The sequence below is a fragment of the Gigantopelta aegis genome, chromosome 14 (assembly GCF_016097555.1).
Source record: "Gigantopelta aegis isolate Gae_Host chromosome 14, Gae_host_genome, whole genome shotgun sequence".
Lineage (NCBI taxonomy): Eukaryota > Metazoa > Mollusca > Gastropoda > Neomphalida > Peltospiridae > Gigantopelta > Gigantopelta aegis.
This window is the reverse complement of record NC_054712.1, coordinates 54,815,413-54,838,258: the sequence shown is the minus strand read 5'-3', so window position 1 is coordinate 54,838,258 and position 22,846 is coordinate 54,815,413. Positions and strand designations below refer to the sequence as shown.

General features: G+C 39.6%; 1 protein-coding gene across 1 annotated transcript in view; it reads left to right on the top strand.

Moving 5' to 3' along the window:
• The window catches only part of LOC121388283 (ankyrin repeat domain-containing protein 11-like), a 61,711-nt gene that overhangs the window by 26,912 nt on the left and 11,953 nt on the right, over nucleotides 1-22,846 (top strand). Inside the window, exons 7-11 of the mRNA XM_041519564.1 lie at nucleotides 277-2,400; nucleotides 4,544-4,791; nucleotides 10,250-10,384; nucleotides 11,281-11,379; nucleotides 15,562-15,705. Of these exons, the coding sequence (XP_041375498.1) occupies nucleotides 277-2,400; nucleotides 4,544-4,791; nucleotides 10,250-10,384; nucleotides 11,281-11,379; nucleotides 15,562-15,705 (2,750 nt within the window). The remainder of the gene's footprint in view (nucleotides 1-276; nucleotides 2,401-4,543; nucleotides 4,792-10,249; nucleotides 10,385-11,280; nucleotides 11,380-15,561; nucleotides 15,706-22,846) is intronic.

The window sequence follows — 22,846 nt, the reverse complement described above, 5'->3', positions numbered from 1 at the left end:
GCTGCTAATCAAACAGAGTGAAGTGGCTACAGCAGGTTTCCTCTCTCATTATCTGTGTGGTCCTTAACCATATGTCTGACGCCATATAACCATAAATAAAATGTGTTGAGTGTGTCGTAAAATAAAATATTCCTTTCTTTTCCTTTTTATATCTCGGAATTAAATGTTTCAGAATGGCTGATAATTAATAAATCAATGTGCTCCAGTGGTGTCATTAAACAAGATATTAAATATTTGTTTAATTGCCAACTGACAGAGTGTGCTGTGTTTTTTCAGATGTGCATCCTCACAGTTCTTTAAAGAGCGACACCTCATCCAGCAGTAGACGAGTTCTCATTCCTCAGTCTCCAGAGAAAACCACGTCACCTCTCCTCTGCATCAAGTTCGATGCGGATAAAGGACAGCCACCTGTGCACAAAGTGCTGGACAAACCTCTTGTCAAACCGTACGACCTGACTGTGTTGACTGACGAGCCGGTGAAAAACAGTTCGCGCCACGGCAGCCCAGTGTCAAGCATATCGGACAGTGAACTGTACGATCCCCATCTGGACAGTTCGTACGTGTCAAGGGAGCCAACTCTTGACGAACAGTTGAGCTCCAGCAGTTGGCTGTATGGCAAAGAACGCCACATGGATTCGGAGATGGTGAGTGGTTCGGAGAAGGAACAAAAACACGAGCTAAAGGCTCAACAAACAATGCCGTTCACCCCCCACCTGTATGATAGCATGGGTGGAGGGGAGAACAGCAAACCTTTACATGTCTCAGTCAGGAATAGCTGTAGTAGTAGTGTAGATGGTGGTCTCCAGATACAGCAGCTACAGCAGCAGCAGCCACAGCCACAGCACATTCCAATGGATTTAAACAGTAGTTCTGTTGGGAATGGGACGTTGTTGCCATCGTCCGGTTACGATGGTGTTTCTCAGTACCCAGTGACAACGTGCACGAACAGTGGTAGTGTTAGTGGTAGTTACGCCAGCACCGCACCACACGGTGTAAGGACTCGTACGCAGAATTCGCACAAGGGAGTTAATATTGTGACGACGTCGGAAGCTGGCGATTCATCATCATTATCATCATCATCATCAGGGATACCTCTGTTTTCTCACAAGAATTCACAAAAGCATGACGATGGTCATTATGACATTTTTAACCGACTGGGAGATCAGTTGACCGCAGGGCAAGACGGACGCTTCTTGCCAAGGTCGTTCTCCCCAAAGACGAAATCTAATCAGGACAATAAGGAGAGTTCTCCATCACCCAAGAATCACTCGCGACCTGTGTCCCCAAGGATTCGATCGGAAAGAACAGTTTCACCGAATTCTATGGAATGTGATTCTTGTGTGCAGTCTCCGAAAACCAAGGTTGAAAACGAAAGTAAGGAGATTTACTCAGCTTCTCCTAAGGTTAGACTAGAAAAGGATGGCCGAGATGGCTGGCCTGCCTCCCCGAGGACTCGATCAGACAGTAACATAAGCAGGTCGGCCTCTCCTAAAACTCAGTTGGACAAGGAGATTCGGTCTTCTTCACCCAAGACCAGATCAGAAAGCCGTTCATCATCACCGAGGTTGAAAGCGGAACGCGAAAGCAGGCCTGTGTCGCCACGATTCAAAATGGATCGTGAACATCCAGATAGCAGGTCGGTGTCACCAAGGTTACGATCGGACCAACCCGTGTCGCCAAGGTTACGGTCAGACTGGCCCGTGTCGCCCAGGCTGAGGTCGGACCGACCCGTTTCACCACAGTTGAGATCGGATCAGCCAGTGTCACCGAGGTTAAGGCTGGACCGCGAAGCAAAGGACAGTAGGCCCGTCTCACCGAGACTGAGGTCTGACAGTAGACCCGTCTCGCCGAGATTGAAAGACAGCAGAGACAGTCGGCCGTCCTCGCCAAGGCTGATGAGGTTGGATAGAGACAGCAGAGCATGTTCTCCCAAGGTTCCGCCCTTGAGAATCATTCTGCCACCAAAGGCAACCTCGACAGTCACAAAGGATGCCGACTGTCTTAAGCTGCTCCTCAACAAGCCAGCACTGCCTTATGTTTTAAATCCTACACAGGACCAGCAAGGGCAGGAGCAGGGGGGAGAGCAGGCGGAGAATGCACAGACCGATGCAGCAGCGATGGCTCAGTCGGTGCTGCAGGCCGATGCTGTGGTGTCATCGGAAGATGGGAAGATGGCTGAAGGGGGTGCCCAGCTGATGGAGCAGGAACAAAATAAAGATTCCAGTTCAAAGGAGGAGGGTGGTGCAGCAGGGGAGAAAGAAGAAACGACGGGTGAGGAGAAAGAGCGTCGTGTGACGCGGACGTTGAGATCACATACAGCAATGATGCAGCAGCAACAACAGCAACAACATCAGCAGAAAGACCAGCAATTTGCAGCTCCACAAAAACAGGAGAAAAACAGTAAGATTTTGTCCTATGTTTTATTTTCTAAGTTTATTTTATTATTATTATTCTGCTTCCATTGAAAAAACTTGCATTATATATATAAAAAGTTGGCAGCTTTTTTTTTTTTCAACATATATCATTTGGTCTTAGTTACTAGTTCTCTACCGATCCAACCAGAGGGTACTATAGGTTTCATCTCCATCCTTCTATCTGTCCCATATATATTTTTCCGGATGTTTTTTTGACAGTGCATCGAGATAGTGATCTGAAATTTTGTGTATAGCTTTACAGATCAAGTTTGACTTTTCATGACCATTGACACATTTTTGACAGTTATGGCCCTTGAAGTTAGGAGATACAAAAATCTGTTTTTCAAAAATATATTTTGCAATACCTCAAGATATTGAGCTGAAATTTTGTCTATAGTTTTATCAGGTTCTGTTACAGATCAAGCTTAACTTTCATGGCGATTTCACATTTTTCACATAGTTAAGGCCCTTGAACTTGGAAGATATGGAAATTTGTTGGGCCCTGACACATGTATTACAGTACAATCTATCATTTTGGAAAGAAATTGTCACAAATAAAAATTAAACTAACACTGATGGAGGAGGTAAATTGATGATTATGGTTCTCTCTCTCTCTCTCTCTCTCTCTCTCTCTCTCTCTCTCTCTCTCTCTCTCTCTCTCTCTCTCTCTCTCTCTCTCTCTCTCTCTCTCTCTCTCTCTCTCTCTCTCTCTCTCTTTCTCTCTCTTTAAATGCATGTCTTTGATGGGTTGTATGGTGTTGTCTGTCTGTTAACTTTTTCTTGTCCGGACCATATCTTGATCCATGCAGTACCATCAAGCCTTACATGTAGGAACAACTTAGAATAGTGGCGTGTCACATGCAATTACTAGGTCACTGTGACTTACTTTTTACGGTCTACTGCACTTAACAGTAAATCCTTGTCCAAATCATATCTTGCATACAGGTGCATACAGTACCATCAAACCTCACATGTAGGAACAACTTGGGATGGCAGTGTGTCACATACAATTACTATGTCACTGTGTTGTTAATATTACATACATAAACTGTTTCTCTGCCAATATAAATGTGTCACCAGAGTACCCATGCTAAACAAAATTTCCCTTTCTAATAAAGAAAAATAATACAGTATCATCAGTAGATGGTCCAAAACAAACTGTTCATCCAAAAATTTCATGCAAAAATTTCACATACACATGTAATTAGAATAGACCATAACATATTTATTAATATCTGTGGTTTTCCATCAAACTCCTGACGGGCGTATCATGTACCTCACCAGTACTCTTGTTAACATTGAAAACATTTGTCAGTTATACATAGGTAGCCTAAAAGGAAATACACCGCGATTGAGTTATGGTTTAGTAAATAGACTTCAACTAGTGGCAAATAGTCTTGATCATACAAAGCTTTAATTACAAGTAGGCATCAAAACAACAGGCCGTGTTTCAATTGTCATGACTACGAATAGATAACCCATGACCCAAATAAAAATTCCATGACTTTTTATGACCCATACAAACCCTGTATGTTGGCCATTGCATTACATCAAATTATTTGTATTAGTCCGCTATGTTAAAAAAAATCCTGCCACTGACAAATACACCTTTATTTTACTAAATCATATTTCACAACCACCACATGTGGATCAGACTAAGGGGAGCAAGTAAAAGTTACAGCGACTCCCTGACAGCAGAGCGCGCACACATGGAAGGTAGAATTTCAGACGGCGATGAATTAAATGTCTTGTTGATTGTGGAGTGACTGGACATGCCGAAACATTTGGTAGCCCAGAGGACTACCGGGGTTAGACAACTGATAGTCTGAGTGAGAAATCGGTAGCCAAATTACATCGGCTTACCGCTAAGGTCGAGCCCTGACCAAAGCTGATTGTTCCTCAGGCATGTGATTCTTCTGCTAATTGGTGGAATTCCGCTTTTTATAAATGTTTCCTTTTTTCTTTTTTTCAATTCCCCCCCCCCCCCCCCCAGTCATCTCGTGCATTCTGCATTCGATTATATGCCTTCGTGACGCATGTATCATATTCAGCTTTTTTAGAAATGTTTCAATCACATGCCTGGTTCCTGTATTCTTCTTGATTTGATATGTGTATATATATTTTTTCAGACACCCCAGATCCACCTAATGTCCTGGCAGCACTGACAGTGGAGAGTGGAATCACAACCCGCTCGCAGAAAGCTGACGATGACGACTCGAGCGTGCACTCTCAGAAACGCAAACTGCGGCCCAAGTCTGACAGCACGTCATCCACGGTTGAAGAACCGATGTCACTGCCACCACCGCCAGCCATGCCCTCTCACCTGTATGAAAAACCACCTAATCCCTTTGAGTTATTCCTCGGTATTAGAAAACAGGTATGTATTGAACCCCGGCTAATCTGTAAAAAATATATACAGTCGAGCACCGTTGTGTCGAACTTGCTTGAGTTAATGTATCACTTGTGTCCATATGACTGGCCAGTCCTGGTCAAAACGTGCATTAACCTTCTGACTACTGCAGGCGAGATATCTCGCCCAACGTCACACCAGTTGACATACTGTACACTGTATACAGTGCATTCCCCAATACATATTTCCCGCTGTTTTGCACACGACACTCACTGGAAGCGATTTATTAACAGGAAACGAAAGACAACTCAGCGTCCTGTGTCTTTAGATTTAAGTTTTTCTGCAAGTATTTTCGCTTGACAACAATGACGGCACATCGCAGTCATTTTCAGGTCTCGATAGCTGATTGTGACAGCTAATTTGATAATAAATTTGATTATTTCGCCAACGAAAATCACCATATATTGGGATATGAATTGTAGTTCGTTTTTTGTTTTAAATTCTGGTCAGAAACCCACTGTTATTGGGAATAATGGATATAAATACTGGACAGCTGGCCACAAATGCTCGTAAGTAAACGCAACTTTTTCAAAAAAATTCCCAATTTTAACAAACAATAACTGATCTAAAATATAATAATTAGAAAAATACACGAAAATAATATCTACCGATTCAAATACGGACTTTATTTTATATATTTATAAAATATTTAAGTGAATATATGTGAGAAAAAATTATAAATCTGGTACCCACTCAACGTGGTTTTTATAAAAAATTAATCTAGTAGTTTAAAGGTTAACTATCCTGTTTTTATCTCAGTTGAGTCAATACGTTTGTGCCGATATATTCTTTGATCCCAACGTAGACTTTTATATGGAAAAACGTCTCTATGTGTTGATATTTATATTATGTGTTAAAATAAATAAAATATTTGAAAAGGTAGATATGAATTGCGCGATCTAAAATGAATGCCGTATCAGTATTGTGAGCATGTAACCATGCGTTGTGACTGTAAACATGATTTGTACCTGTAGTTACTGTAATAGTTCATGTGTAAAATGAATGAATGGAATTATCTAAACCATTGAACAAGGTACTAAAATGATATCAAGTTTTAAAAAACAGCTAGCAGATGATTGTTAAAGAATGTAACTCGTCATGTGACTTGAGGCTTTGAGAAATTGTTGTCTGGAAAAAGTAGGATTAGTTTGATAGGTTAACTAGTTAGATGACAAAGAAGGCAGCAATTTTGGTGTTTATTCAGTGACACCACTGTTTCCACTATTCTGGCTTTCTATTGGCAACTGACCCATTTGCAGTTTGCGCTATTTTCCATTCCAACCAGTGGTCCACAACTGATTCATCATTGGCCGTGGTATGTGCTGTCCTGTGGAAAAGTGCATATAAAAGTCCCCTTGCTGCTTATCGGATAGCCGATGATAAGATAAAAATCAATGTGCTCTAGAGGCATCATTAAATAAAAAAAACCTTTTTCTTATGGCAACTGAGTAAGATATTCGTGTTTGAGGAGAAATATGCATGGTCTGAGCACTTTATCACCTAGGCTCCTATGTCAGACGACCGCATTGTTAGACGTGCTAACTGCCCTTGGCCCAGTTATATCTGAAGTTGATTCAAGGATTGTCATGGAAAATGACGTGACGTCGATGTGTAAACGTTTTAGCTCTCCAGCTTTCATGCCATGAATCAATGCACGACACACACTATTCCTAGACTTTATTAATTAGGTGTGGAATTTTGTATTTGTTCTTATACAAAACAATTGGTATAACTGTATTTTGTTATTATAACTTTCTTATAAATTCATGTTTTTTAAAAACAAAATTAGATTCTTCTAACTTCCACAGTGATTTTAATTTTACAATTTATAGGAATTTTAAGAGATGATTAACTTTGTTCAGAACATGCACAGCAGTGCAATAGATTTATTTTTTATACAATAACAATTCTCATCGGCTAAAATAAAAAAAGTGTGTGATGCGTTAAAAAAATATTTGTTTAATATGAGTCGATATTTGGTTAACTTGATATTTTTTTGTTGTCCCCATGATATCAACACAGTGGTGCTAGACTGTATATATATTCACTTTAGGTTATTCGTCGGTGTTAGAAAACAGGTATGTGTTGGTCCCAAGCCCACCAGTAAAAAAGAAATTAATATTCACTTTGAGTTATTCGTAGGTATTGAAAAAATGAGTATGTATTGGGCCCTAGTCCACCTGCAAAAAATTTTAATATTCACTTTGAGTTATTGATTGGTATTGGAAAATGGGTACGTACTAGGTTCTTCCTGTAAAAAAACTAATATATTCCCTTTGAATTATTCCCCAGTATTAAAAAACAGGTATGCATTAGATGACTGCATACCTGAGAAAAACAGTTAAGAGCTGTTTGGGAATTGATCATACGAGGTTGGGGGCAGAGTTTGACAAATCCGGTAGCTCGATGCCCGAGGCTAGTGCTTTTTTGCACAGGGCTAGGGACAAATGCAAAACCAGTAGCCTGATGGGCTAGTGGCTTTATATATATACTCAAATTTTGTTTGAAAAAAACACTGCTTGCTATCGCGTAATGTCCTTGAGGGGTGCCTACCACCCTAACCCATGTTATTAATTCTGAAACAGCTATATGAGGTCATTTAGTAGGAATATTATAGTTTTGGGAGGGTTTTTTCTTCTTTTTGTTTTTAATATAAATATAATATATTGGAGAAAGGAAGTAATAAAGAAATAACAGAAATGAGTCAGTTGGATTGATGTTGAACAAAAAAGAAGATAGTGGCAGACAAAATAATATAAGTTAAACCTTTTTTTATGTGTTTGTCAGACTGATATTAAACAAATAATAAAGGCAGTAAAATAGTGTGAGTCAAATAAAAAAACCAAAACATGGTGGTTGGGTTACAAAGGCTTTCTTTCTTTCTTTATTTTTTTTTTTTTTTTTTTTTTTTTTAATGTTGACTATAATTTATTACTTAATAACGAAAAATATTGGTTGTGGTTTTGTGTTTTGTGTTTTTTTCCCCAAATAAATATAAAGCCATAATTCTAAAACCAAGAAAGTAAAATGGCGACATAAAATATTACTTTTCCAGCAGAGTGGATATCATCAACTTTTGCTTTTACCTTGAAAATTAAGTTTTTATGTTTAGCACTATTTCTCACAAACTATAAGTCCTAGATCAATGAATCTTGTTTTATAGTTGCATCTATGCATGTTTGCCTCATTGCATGTTAAAGAATAAAAAATGTATGGAATTTTTTTTTTTTTTTTTAATTATATATTTTATATATATACTCTTCAAAAAAAGAAACGCAAAAGGGTACAAATGGGTTATAACTCCGATTTTATGTTTCCTACCGGTTCATGCTTTGTGAATATAAGGTCATTGCATGTCCCAAACACATTCCCACGGTTACATTCGATAAAACGCAGCTACTGTACAATAAAGTTCCAAAATGTGAATATTCGCAAAAACGCAGCCACGTGCAAATCATGTCACCACTGCACGTGCGTTGTCTGCACGTGCAACATGAACATCGACAGTATAAAAGTGCAGGGTGTTCGCTTGCCTGGCCTCTGTATCTGGCCGACAGTTGACAATCCAGGACATGCCACGTCTCAGTGAACCGCAGAGAAACAATGCCATCGGCCGACTAGACGCAGGCGAATCCAGAACGACCGTTGCCAGGGTATTCCATGTGTCCCCAAGCACCATCTCCAGACTGTGGGATCGTTACCAGCAACATGGATCAACACGTGACCTCCCTAGATCCGGTCGACCACGGGTCACTACCCCCGGGCAGGACCGCTACATCCGGGTACGCCACCTTCAGGAACGATTGACTACTGCCACCTCCACAGCCGCAGCAATACCAGGTTTGCGCAGGATATCCGACCAGACCGTACGGAACCGCCTACGTGAAGTAGGAATTCGTGCCAGACGTCCAGTTCGAGGTGTCATCTTAACACCACAACACCATCGACTCCGACTGCAGTGGTGCCAGATTCATCGACAATGGCCTCACCTGCGATGGAGACAGGTGTGGTTCAGTTACGAGTCCCGATTTCTGCTCCGACATCATGATGGAAGATGTCACGTGTATAGGTGTCGTGGTGAACGTTATGCGGCAAATTGCGTGCAGGAAGTGGACAGATTCGGCGGGGGTAGTGTCATGGTGTGGGCAGCCATCTCACACACTGGCAGAACTGACCTGGTCCACGTGCAGGGCAACCTGAATGCACAGGGCTACATTGACCAGATCCTCCGGCCACACATCGTTCCAGTTATGGCCAACGCCAACGCAGTGTTCCAACATGACAACGCCAGGCCTCACACAGCACGTCTCACAACGGCTTTCCTACAGAACAACATTAATGTCCTTCCTTGGCCATCTATATCACCGGATTTGAACCCAACTGAGAATCTATGGGACGAGTTGGACCGACGCCTCCGACAGCGACAACCACAGCCCCAGACCCTGCCCGAGCTGGCAGCAGCCTTGCAGGCCGAGTGGGCCACCATCCCCCGGGACGTCATCCGTACTCTGGTTGCTTCAATGGGCAGGCGGTGCCAGGCAGTTGTCAACACACGCGGAGGCCACACCCGGTATTGACTCCAGATGACCTTGACCTTGGTGGTGTGTCCTACACTTACTCACAATGGACTAGAGTGAATTGTGAACAATCCTGCAACATTTGGTAATTATCGGACTCACCATTCAATAATTAAATCAATTCTCCAAATGTTACGACAATGTGGTTTTGCGTTTCTTCTTTTGAAGAGTATATTTTTTTTTTTTTTTTTTTTTAAATTATGTTAATCGTGAATGATACATCACAGAAATTATTTCTTTATTCACCAAATCAGTTTTTATACGCCTGTCTTTGACTGGTCATCCAACTTTTTTTTCATTTGCAGAGCATATCTTTCTTATCTATTCATATAGACTATATGCTTAACCCCATCCCAACCCCACCCCTGCTAAAAAAACTGGAAGTAATATATTAACTGCCCCCACCCCCATTAAGGTTTTGTTATTCCTATTTATTCCAATTTGTACACAATTAGCTGAAAAAGATACATTTTCATATTCATATATAAATACTCTATACAGTACTGCATAAAACAAATTTGGCTAAAGCATTTTCAATATGGCTAATGAAAATTCCATTTGGCTAATATTTTGGCTACAGGTATTTTTGATCCAGGGTGAGCCCTGTATAGTATGAACAAAACCTACATGCATGTACAACTTGGGATGGTGGCATGTTGCTTACCATGACTAGGTCACCATGACCTATTTTTGACAGGCGTATCATGTACCTCACAGGTACTCTGTTTGTTTTTTTGTTGTTTTTTGTTTGTTTTTTTGTTTTGTTTTTTCTTTCTTTCTTTATTTACTTACATATTTACTTATTACTTAATTAATTACTTTTATTTATTTATTAATTTATCTTTAAGATTGCAGCCAAACATGATGGTCTCCGTCAGCACTCGATTCAACCAAAGGCTCCCAATGGATACAAAGATTACTTGATGGTCACATGTACTTACGTTCTTCAGGGAAACACTGCCAGCACGTTGTCCGTGCCAATGGTTTGTACTACTCAACTGACATAGCACTTATAGGATATTTAACAAGCTTTCATTTCCTATCATGTTTATGGATAAAAAGATTACTTGATGGTCACATGTACTTACGTTCTTCAGGGAAACACTTCCAGCACGTTGTCCGTGCCAATGGTTTGTACTACTCAACTGACAAAGCACTTATAGGATATTTAACAAGCTTTCATTTCCTATCATGTTTATGGATAAAAAGATTACTTGATGGTCACATGTACTTACGTTCTTCAGGGAAACACTTCCAGCACGTTGTCCGTGCCAATGGTTTGTACTACTCAACTGACAAAGCACTTGTAGGATATTTAACAAGCTTTCATTTCCTATCATGTTTATGTCCAGAGTGAAATGGTTTTCAGTTGTCACGAGCTTTAGCGAGTAACAATGAAACTTATTTCACAAGGGACATAAATGTGATACGAAATGATAGCAAGTTTAATATTCTGTTATTAATCAAAATCGATTTTAATTTATATCACTGCTTCGATCAAAGTGTTACATCCAACTTGACATCCTAGAAGAATGTATCACTTTGATATGTATAAAGATATTTTTAACCATATGGCTAATAGTATTTTGTATTTCTTTTTGTCTGGCAGGATTTAGATCGGTCAGTGTTTTTGTTTGTGTTTTGTATTTTATATTACAGTGAACAGAACCAACAGTAATTTGCTTTCTGAATTAATAAGTAATAAGATTTTAAAAGAATTGAGTTAATCATTTTAAAAATGTTGAATCGATAAAAAGTCAACAACTATTATATGACTCCATTATCTGCTTGCATATTTAATTATGTAGACTTTTAGAAGTACATTTATATCTTGTAGTTATCTTCTTCTCTTCTTGTTTTATTTTTGTGTAAAATTCAGCTATCACCTCCAAATTCTGTTACTGGTCCAATGCGTGATTTGTTTGAAGAACAGGAAAACTTGAGATACAAGTTAAGACTTCAGCATTTGATAGAGAGGGTGAGTAAACTTTATTTTATTAGTCTTTTTAGGGTTGACCCCCCCCCCCCCCACACACACACACAAACACACACACTTTAATGCCTAATAGAATGTTCTAGTATACTTGACACTCCTTCAACTGAAAGAACCCAAGAAGTAAAGGAGTGGATTTGTGTAAGATATCAATGTTAATCAAATATGTGGCAGGTTTTCTTATTCTAGAAAAAAAACTACAGTGTATTTGAATCCATTAATAGTATATTTGAATTGGGGGGAAAAAATCCACATTAATTGAACTCTGTAAGATAATAGACTGTACTGTACAATATATTTTTAAAAATACATATTGAGGGACACTGGTAGCTCTTGTAGAGTTTCTCCTAGAATGTGTGATGGGTAGGAAACTGGACCCGAGTGCAAACATATCTTTGTGAAGTGCGGCGGCATCGGGTACAAAGAAGGTTAACAAAAATACATATTAAAAGAGGAAAAGTGGTCAGAATGAGCGGAGCGGATAATTTTACCATGCTCATATACCACGAAGGTTTCGAGCATGTCTGTCCCGGGTCCCGTCTCTGGATGCCAGTGGCCTGACACGGGTCAGAGGTCAGAATGATCAGAAACTGTTAAAACAGCCTTGCACATTATATTGTAGATTGTTATTACTGCTAAAACAGCCTTGCACATTATATTGTAGATTATTATTACTGCTAAAACAGCCTTGCACATTATATTGTAGATTATTATTACTGCTAAAACAGCCTTGCACATTATATTGTAGATTGTTATTACTGCTAAAACAGCCTTGCACATTATATTGTATATTATTATTACTGCTAAAACAGCCTTGCACATTATATTGTAGATTATTATTACTGCTAAAACAGCCTTGCGCATTATAGGGTGTATACTACCAAATCAAATCCCATAGACGACAATAGTAACATATGCGGCTAAAACTCCTACCTGCAACGTATCAACCGACATAAACGCCACGGATATAAATACTACCACCCCTTACACTTAAAGTGAATCAGAAAAAAATGGGGGTCAAGCTGCTCGTTTCCGGATAACGGGTAGCGTCTATGACTACCCTAGTTTCGCACAAAGTTCGAGTACTTTTTTTTACAGGTACCCCATACATGTTTCAAGCACAAGGCTACTTGACACATTGGTACTAGATGAAATAAAATTGCACATTTATTTTACCCAGATGAAACTATTATTTTTTACAACCAACACACTCACATTTATAACCAATCACAGGACTTGTGGTGTTCACTTCTCTATCAAAAGTTGGGTGCACCTCGAACTTTGACCCAGCCGGAAGTTATTTGGTATAGTACTACCTATACTGATAACATACATTTTTCAAAAAGTGTCCAGCTATGTGTCTTTATGACAACCAGGATCTGGTGTATTCTGACATAAACTGACAACCTCACTGGAACTGTTCTTTCTACAGTGCAACCTAATATAATGTACACCTCAAAAAGCATATATATTGCATATAGTTTTGTACAAATGCAATATGTCATATTAAACAACAAAATGTTTTAAAATAAAACTCCTGAAGATATTTACTTTCAGTTGGGTGTGTGTACTCGGGTATATATGTAAAGACAACAAAGATAGTCAGAGTACCTCTACCCCTTTAAAGAATTCCATTAAAAACACATGCACTTGATTGACCCCTAGATTATGAAGACCTTAACAGGCACATCAAAGAAATATCAGTATTAAAAAAATACACTGTCTGAGGAAGGAAACACAAACATGACTGTATCTGTATGAAGTAATGACTTAATGTCCTGAACATTAATGTTGGGAGGAAATCCTGTATGCTGGGTGTGGGTGTCTTCAAGTTACCAGGTGTGGGAATTTCAAATCCATCGGCCATGCTGATTTTCATAATGAACCATCAAAACTATTGGCAGCCACCAATATTCCTGACTATATTTTATTTATAGCCTACTGTAGTTGGAGGTTTTAATAGGTGTGATATCTGGAATAATCATGCAGCTTTAACACATTTATTTTTGATTAATTACTGAAAAAAACTATTTTTAAATGACAAAATTACCCGAACATCTATTTTCTTGCATTATTTTCTAATCCGGATAAATACAATATGTACATTAGATGTATTCCTACAATCTGTAATCCAGCATTTTATTTAGCTAGTAACATTAGGTAATACAGCTTTAACAATAAAATAAATTATCAACTTAATCCAAGGCAGATAATCAAATCTGAAAAAATTGGTTCTGAATCTAGTATAAACTCAAAATGCTTTTCATGAGAGCTAACTAAGTGATTATTAAGAAACAAAAATTATCTGGAGATCTAAGTATATGTTTAACAACCTTATTGTTATGTACAAATAAGAACAGAAGGCACAATAGTGGCAACAAATTTAATTATGTTTTTGGTAAAGTTTTTCTTCAAATTTACTTTAAATTTTGCATAAAACTACAAATTTGTCTAAAATAACTTAACACCCTATAAATATGTCAAAATGACAATAAAAATCAACTTCTTTACAAATTTGAGTTTTCAAAATTTCATACATAAAAAATTAACAATGTTAATGGAAACTAAAGACATTAACCCACTATTGGCACATGCTATTTTTAATATAAAAATAAATTGCTATTAAAATCTTAGTTCATGTTGCCTATATATAATACCATATTTAAGAGCAGTTGTATATGGCAAGTCAAATACCATGTAAAAAGAAATTAGTGAAATCTTTACAGTATGAATTATAGGCCAAAACCAACTTTTCTTCAGTGCTAACTTTGATTCAAACTCCATTCAGAGCCATGTACAGAGATTATTGTCACGGTCAAGGTCATTGTGAACTTGCATGATCGAGTGATGGCTAATTAATCAACCAGTATAGTTTAATTAAATAAAATGACAAAATCATAATATTTTTTATTATGCACTGAATATGTGCTATAGGGTGTATACTACCAAATCAAATCCCATAGACGACAATAGTAACATATGCGGCTAAAACTCCTACCTGCAACGTATCAACCGACATAAACGCCACGGATATAAATACTACCACCCCTTACACTTAAAGTGAATCAGAAAAAAATGGGGGTCAAGCTGCTTGTTTCTGAGATAACGGGTAGCGTCTATGACTACCCTAGTTTCGCACAAAATTCGAGTACTTTTTTTTACAGGTACCCCATACATGTTTCAAGCACAAGGCTACTTGACACATTGGTACTAGATGAAATAAAATTGCACATTTATTTTACCCAGATGAAACTATTATTTTTTACAACCAACACACTCACATTTATAACCAATCACAGGACTTGTGGTGTTCACTTCTCTATCAAAAGTTGGGTGCACCTCGAACTTTGACCCAGCCGGAAGTTATTTGGTATAGTACTACCTATATTGTAGATTGTTATTACTGTTAAAACAGCCTTGTGCATTATATTGTAGATTATTATTACTGCTAAAACAGCCTTGCACATTATATTGTAGATTGTTATTACTGCTAAAACAACCTTGCACATTATATTGTAGATCATTATTACTGTTAAAACAGCATTGCACATTATATTGTAGATCATTATTACTGTTAAAACAACCTTGCACATTATATTGTAGATCGTTATTACTGTTAAAACAGCATTGCACATTATATTGTAGATCGTTATTACTGTTAAAACAGCATTGCACATTATATTGTAGATCGTTATTACTGTTAAAACAGCCTTGCACATTATATTATTACTGTTAAAACAGCCTTGCACATTATATTGTAGATTGTTATTACTGTTAAAACAGCCTTGCACATTATATTGTAGATTGTTATTACTGCTAAAACAGCATTGCACATTATATTGTAGATTGTTATTACTGTTAAAACAGCCTTGCACATTATATTGTAGATTATTGTTACTGCTAAAACAGCGTTGCACATTATATTGTAGATTATTATTACTGTTAAAACAGCCTTGCATATTATATTACTAATTATTATTACTGTTAAAACAGCCTTGCATATTATACTGTAGATTATTTTTATCATCATCATTATTAGTCCCCTACAGATTCACAGAGTTATACAAAAGTTTGTTGGGCCCTGTAAGGAACATGTATTGCTTTTGCAGTACTTTCAGAATGCTTGTTATTCCGGTAAAGCAAATTCTGGTCTTGTTTTGTTTGCAGGAGAAACTGGTTCTGTCTATTGAACAAGAGGTTTTGCGCGAGCATGGTCGAGCTGCCCGAGCTTTGGCAAACCAGAGCATTCCGTTCAGTGTTTGCAGCATCCTCAATGATGAAGACATATACAACCTACAAGAAATTGAGCAGGTAAAACTGAATACATTTAGTATGTCTTTTCACAGGTTAGTTTTGTATATGTGTATTTGACTAGAGTAGGGATTAAGATTGATCAGAAAAAGTATATCCAGGGTTGGGTATTCTCCTCGGATCAGCTGTTTTCCCCTCATGGAACATTGCATTTCCTCGCATTTTAATCGTCCTTTCCTCCAAAATGTGTCAGATGGCAAAGATTTTAACCTAGGATTTCAAGAATTTCTGGTACCCCTCTAGATTTCCTCTTTTTTACATTTCACCAATTCCCACCCCTGATATCAGATTCACAGTTTTAGACATTTTTAAATGTAAATTTTAGTGGTTTTGCACAGTATAAAGTATTAAAAGAAAAATACATTTCTTTTCTACTTCACCTGACCTCAAACAAAGGCATATTCCCCTAAGGATAGTAGACTGGTCCGAACTTCCCAACAGCCAATGGGATGGCTTCAAAATCTTTAAATGAGTCCTCTTTCCAAGTTTCCTCCAAGTTATGTACCCAAACCTGCTTAACTGCATACAGTTTTTTAGAATACACAGTGAACAGTTTTAACAGTGTCAAGTATTAAACTGAACTGGCCTGTTACTAGTACTGTACAGTATATAGTGTGTAAAAAAAAAAAATATGGTGAAATTAGTTCAATTTGTCATTGAGAATTATTTCAGTTATATCCAGAATTGATTTTTTTTAATGTTTGACTGTCATTGGCTTTCATCTAAAAATGTATAAACCATTCATTAATATTTAAATTTCTCCCAGTTTTTTTCACTGTATTTTAGTTTTAATTGTAACATGTATGTATCTATGTTTGTGAATGATACATTTTTCTGTTTACTTTTTGTTTGTCACTTTAAATTTCACAAATTAATTTTTTTGTAGTGGTTCAGAATTAGGAACATGTGACATTCTTGTATGATTTTCCCAAGCATGTTTAGAGCATCTAGCATCTTCTCTTTTTTTAATTATTTTATTATTTAACAAGGTTGTTGCCTGCATCGATGTTGTTTTTATTTTACTTACATAGTATGTGTTATCTAGATGAGATTTTTTCTCTGTGGTGGAATTTATTAATATATATATATATATATATACAATCACACATGAGGTAAAATCGCATAGTGTACTGAGGTAATTTTATGCTCAGTAAAATATGTGACTGACTGACTGACGGACGGACAGTAGTAACATTTTCAGTACATTTGCATTTAGATGTAACTTAATCGAGGTCACGGCACTACGTTTATTGACATTTAAAGAAATGTACTATGGTGACACTCCATAATTGACGTATGCATTCAGAGTCATCAAACAAAAATATTTCAATAGCAACTTTACACTAGAAGCTGTCCAGTGTTCAGAAGAAAGAAAAAAAATGTTAAACACTAGTTTATTTTTATGTAAGGATATTCAAAATGATGTCATTCGAGTTTGACGTCATTTCCATTCAAAAAGACACCACGTCACATATTCTTACATCATTTGAATATTGGGTAATTGCTGACTGGAATTAAAGTTGTGTATATTGTTTACAAAAACATGTTGTATTGAGCTTGACATTATATGATAAAGATATTATTACCCTTGTGTGGTTTAGGTATCGTCAATATCATATATTATGAATAAAAATAATATATTATGCTTGCCAGAGGCTCGCTTAATACAGTTTTCATTCCTAAAATATGATACTGACGATACCGAAAAACACTGGTAATCTATTTATCCCTGATTTTAAGATGCTGTGTCAAATTTGCATAATAATAAAAATTATCTGTAAAGTTTTGTTTTCAAATATAAACATTATACTTTAAACAACATGCTGATAATAAATAACAGCTGAAGAATTTCTTTACTCGCAGAAATAAATGTTAATTTTTATAAAGTGACAGACTTGTTAAGTGTTTGATTACACAGTTATCACATGGGGTGAGATCTAGCTTGGCCGGTAAACCGCTTGCCTTATATACCTTGAACCTTATAGGTGTGGAGGAATGTAGCCCAGTGGTAAACCACTCACCTTATGTACCTTGAACCCTCTTGGTGTGGCGGAATGTAGCCCAATGGTAAACCACTCGCCTGATGTGCTTTGAACCCTCTTGGTGTGGTGGAATGTAGCCCAATGGTAAACCACTCACCTTATATACCTTGAACCCTCTTGGTGTGGCGGAATGTAGCCCAATGGTAAACCACTCGCCTGATATACCTTGAACCCTCTTGGTGTGGCGGAATGTAACCCACTGGTAAACCACTCGCCTGATGTACCTTGAACCCTCTTGATGTGGCGGAATGTAACCCAATGGTAAACCACTCACCTGATATACCTGGAACCCTCTTGGTGTGGCGGAATGTAGCCCAATGGTAAACCACTCGCCTGATATACCTTGAACCCTCTTGGTGTGGCGGAATGTAGCCCAGTGGTAAACCACTCACCTGATATACCTGGAACCCTCTTGGTGTGGCGGAATGTAACCCACTGGTAAACCACTCGCCTGATGTACCTTGAACCCTCTTGGTGTGGCGGAATGTAGCCCAATGGTAAACCACTCACCTGATATACCTGGAACCCTCTTGGTGTGGCGGAATGTAACCCAATGGTAAACCGCTCGCCTGATGTACCTTGAACCCTCTTGATGTGGCGGAATGTAGCCCAATGGTAAACCACTCACCTGATATACCTGGAACCCTCTTGGTGTGGCGGAATGTAACCCAATGGTAAACCGCTCGCCTGATGTACCTTGAACCCTCTTGGTGTGGCGGAATGTAGCCCAGTGGTAAACCACTCACCTTATATACCTTGATCCCTCTTGGTGTGGTGGAATGTAGCCCAATGGTAAACCGCTCGCCTGATGTACCTTGAACCCTCTTGGTGTGGCGGAATGTAGCCCAGTGGTAAACCACTCACCTTATATACCTTGAACCCTCTTGGTGTGGCGGAATGTAGCCCAATGGTAAACCACTCGCCTGATATACCTTGAACCCTCTTGGTGTGGCGGAATGTAGCCCAGTGGTAAACCACTCGCCTTATATACCTTGAACCCTCTTGGTGTGGCGGAATGTAGCCCAGTGGTAAACCACTCACCTGATATACCTTGAACCCTCTTGATGTGGCGGAATGTAGCCCAATGGTAAACCACTCGCCTGATATACCTTGAACCCTCTTGATGTGGCGGAATGTAGCCCAATGGTAAACCACTCACCTGATATACCTGGAACCCTCTTGGTGTGGCGGAATGTAGCCCAATGGTAAACCACTCACCTGATATACCTGGAACCCTCTTGATGTGGCGGAATGTAGCCCAATGGTAAACCACTCGCCTGATGTACCTTGAACCCTCTTGATGTGGCGGAATGTAGCCCAATGGTAAACCACTCACCTGATATACCTGGAACCCTCTTGGTGTGGCGGAATGTAACCCAATGGTAAACCGCTCGCCTGATGTACCTTGAACCCTCTTGATGTGGCGGAATGTAGCCCAATGGTAAACCACTCACCTTATATACCTTGAACCCTCTTGGTGTGGCGGAATGTAGCCCAATGGTAAACCACTCACCTGATATACCTGGAACCCTCTTGGTGTGGCGGAATGTAACCCAATGGTAAACCGCTCGCCTGATGTACCTTGAACCCTCTTGATGTGGCGGAATGTAGCCCAATGGTAAACCACTCACCTGATATACCTGGAACCCTCTTGGTGTGGCGGAATGTAGCCCAATGGTAAACCACTCACCTGATATACCTGGAACCCTCTTGATGTGGCGGAATGTAGCCCAATGGTAAACCACTCGCCTGATGTACCTTGAACCCTCTTGATGTGGCGGAATGTAGCCCAATGGTAAACCACTCACCTGATATACCTGGAACCCTCTTGGTGTGGCGGAATGTAACCCAATGGTAAACCGCTCGCCTGATGTACCTTGAACCCTCTTGATGTGGCGGAATGTAGCCCAATGGTAAACCACTCACCTTATATACCTTGAACCCTCTTGGTGTGGCGGAATGTAGCCCAATGGTAAACCACTCACCTGATATACCTGGAACCCTCTTGGTGTGGCGGAATGTAACCCAATGGTAAACCGCTCGCCTGATGTACCTTGAACCCTCTTGATGTGGCGGAATGTAGCCCAATGGTAAACCACTCACCTGATATACCTGGAACCCTCTTGGTGTGGCGGAATGTAACCCAATGGTAAACCGCTCGCCTGATGTACCTTGAACCCTCTTGGTGTGGCGGAATGTAGCCCAGTGGTAAACCACTCACCTTATATACCTTGATCCCTCTTGGTGTGGTGGAATGTAGCCCAATGGTAAACCGCTCGCCTGATGTACCTTGAACCCTCTTGATGTGGCGGAATGTAGCCCAATGGTAAACCACTCACCTGATATACCTGGAACCCTCTTGGTGTGGCGGAATGTAACCCAATGGTAAACCGCTCGCCTGATGTACCTTGAACCCTCTTGATGTGGCGGAATGTAGCCCAATGGTAAACCACTCACCTTATATACCTTGAACCCTCTTGGTGTGGCGGAATGTAGCCCAGTGGTAAACCACTCACCTTATATACCTTGAACCCTCTTGGTGTGGCGGAATGTAGCCCAATGGTAAACCACTCGCCTTATATACCTTGAACCCTCTTGATGTGGCGGAATGTAGCCCAGTGGTAAACCACTCACCTGATATACCTGGAACCCTCTTGGTGTGGCGGAATGTAGACCAATGGTAAACCGCTCACCTGATGTACCTTGAACCCTCTTGGTGTGGTGGAATGTAACCCAATGGTAAACCACTCGCCTTATATACCTTGAACCCTCTTGATGTGGCGGAATGTAGCCCAGTGGTAAACCACTCACCTGATATACCTGGAACCCTCTTGGTGTGGCGGAATGTAGACCAATGGTAAACCGCTCACCTGATATACCTGGAACCCTCTTGATGTGGTGGAATGTAGCCCAATGGTAAACCACTCGCCTGATGTACCTTGAACCCTCTTGGTGTGAAGGAATGTAGCCCAGTGGTAAACCACTCACCTTATATACCTTGAACCCTCTTGGTGTGGTGGAATGTAGCCCAATGGTAAACCTCTCGCCTGATGTACCTTGAACCCTCTTGGTGTGGCGGAATGTAGCCCAGTGGTAAACCACTCACCTTATATACCTTGAACCCTCTTGGTGTGGCGGAATGTAGCCCAATGGTAAACCACTCGCCTGATATACCTTGAACCCTCTTGGTGTGGCGGAATGTTACCCAATGGTAAACCACTCGCCTGATATACCTTGAACCCTCTTGATGTGGCGGAATGTAGCCCAGTGGTAAACCACTCACCTGATATACCTGGAACCCTCTTGGTGTGGCGGAATGTAGCCCAATGGTAAACCACTCACCTGATATACCTGGAACCCTCTTGATGTGGCGGAATGTAGCCCAATGGTAAACCACTCGCCTGATGTACCTTGAACCCTCTTGATGTGGCGGAATGTAGCCCAATGGTAAACCACTCACCTGATATACCTGGAACCCTCTTGGTGTGGCGGAATGTAACCCAATGGTAAACCGCTCGCCTGATGTACCTTGAACCCTCTTGATGTGGCGGAATGTAGCCCAATGGTAAACCACTCACCTTATATACCTTGAACCCTCTTGGTGTGGCGGAATGTAGCCCAGTGGTAAACCACTCACCTTATATACCTTGAACCCTCTTGGTGTGGCGGAATGTAGCCCAATGGTAAACCACTCGCCTTATATACCTTGAACCCTCTTGATGTGGCGGAATGTAGCCCAGTGGTAAACCACTCACCTGATATACCTGGAACCCTCTTGGTGTGGCGGAATGTAGACCAATGGTAAACCGCTCACTTGATGTACCTTGAACCCTCTTGGTGTGGTGGAATGTAACCCAATGGTAAACCACTCGCCTTATATACCTTGAACCCTCTTGATGTGGCGGAATGTAGCCCAGTGGTAAACCACTCACCTGATATACCTGGAACCCTCTTGGTGTGGCGGAATGTAGACCAATGGTAAACCGCTCACCTGATATACCTGGAACCCTCTTGATGTGGTGGAATGTAGCCCAATGGTAAACCACTCGCCTGATATACCTTGAACCCTCTTGATGTGGTGGAATGTAGCCCAATGGTAAACCACTCACCTGATGTGCTTTGAACCTTATAGGTGTGGCAGAACGTAGCCCAGTGGTAAAGCACTCACTTAATGCACAGTCCGTCTAGGATCGATTCCCATTGGTCTATTTCTCATTCCAGCCAGTGCATCACGACTGTTGTATCAAAGGCCGTGGCATGTGCTATCCTGTCTGTGGGATGGGGCATATAAAAGATCCTTTGCTACTAATGAAATTTTTTTGACTTTATGTCGATATTACCAAATGTTTGACATGCAATAGCCAATTAATAAATGAATATGCTCTAGTGGTGTTGTTAAACAAAACAAATAAATTCTATCTTAGAGTAAAGCCATTTTAATCTATGACTTCACTATGACGTGCTACAGTGACGTCATGGCATACAATGGTTTTACAATATCGTTGCACTAAGATGTCTTCGAAAATCTGGACCCAGGAGCCAATGATTAATAAATCAGTTTGCTCAAAAACAAAACTTCTTAGTTATAATAAACATGTTTTCCTGCCATAATTTGTTGATAAAAAAGAACAGTCTTCAGTTTGATAGATTCACGATATTTGCTTTCTGTTTTTACTGAGGATTCTTAAGTAGGCCACTGGTTCTGTCGAGTAACACAATATTACTGTTTTAGAATTATGTGTTAAATAGATTGATGTTTAGTTACAGGTATTTACCACAAATAAATGTAAAATTGCGTTTAAATTTAATATTTAACAGGAGGTAAAGACACGTTCGTTTCTGCCGAATAAACAAAATATTTTACGATTATGTGTTGAATAGATGGATTTTTGTTTTTGTTACAGGTATTTACCACAAATAAATGTAAAAAATATCAAAATACAGTACTTTATAATTTCGATAATGCACATTTAAAGTGAATATTTAACAGGAGGTCAAGAAACACTGGTCACCGCGCCAAAAATATTGCAGGACTCGACACCACAAAGTTTCAAGAGCAGAGCATCAAATTGTTAAAGGAATGGTCCCAATGCCAAAAC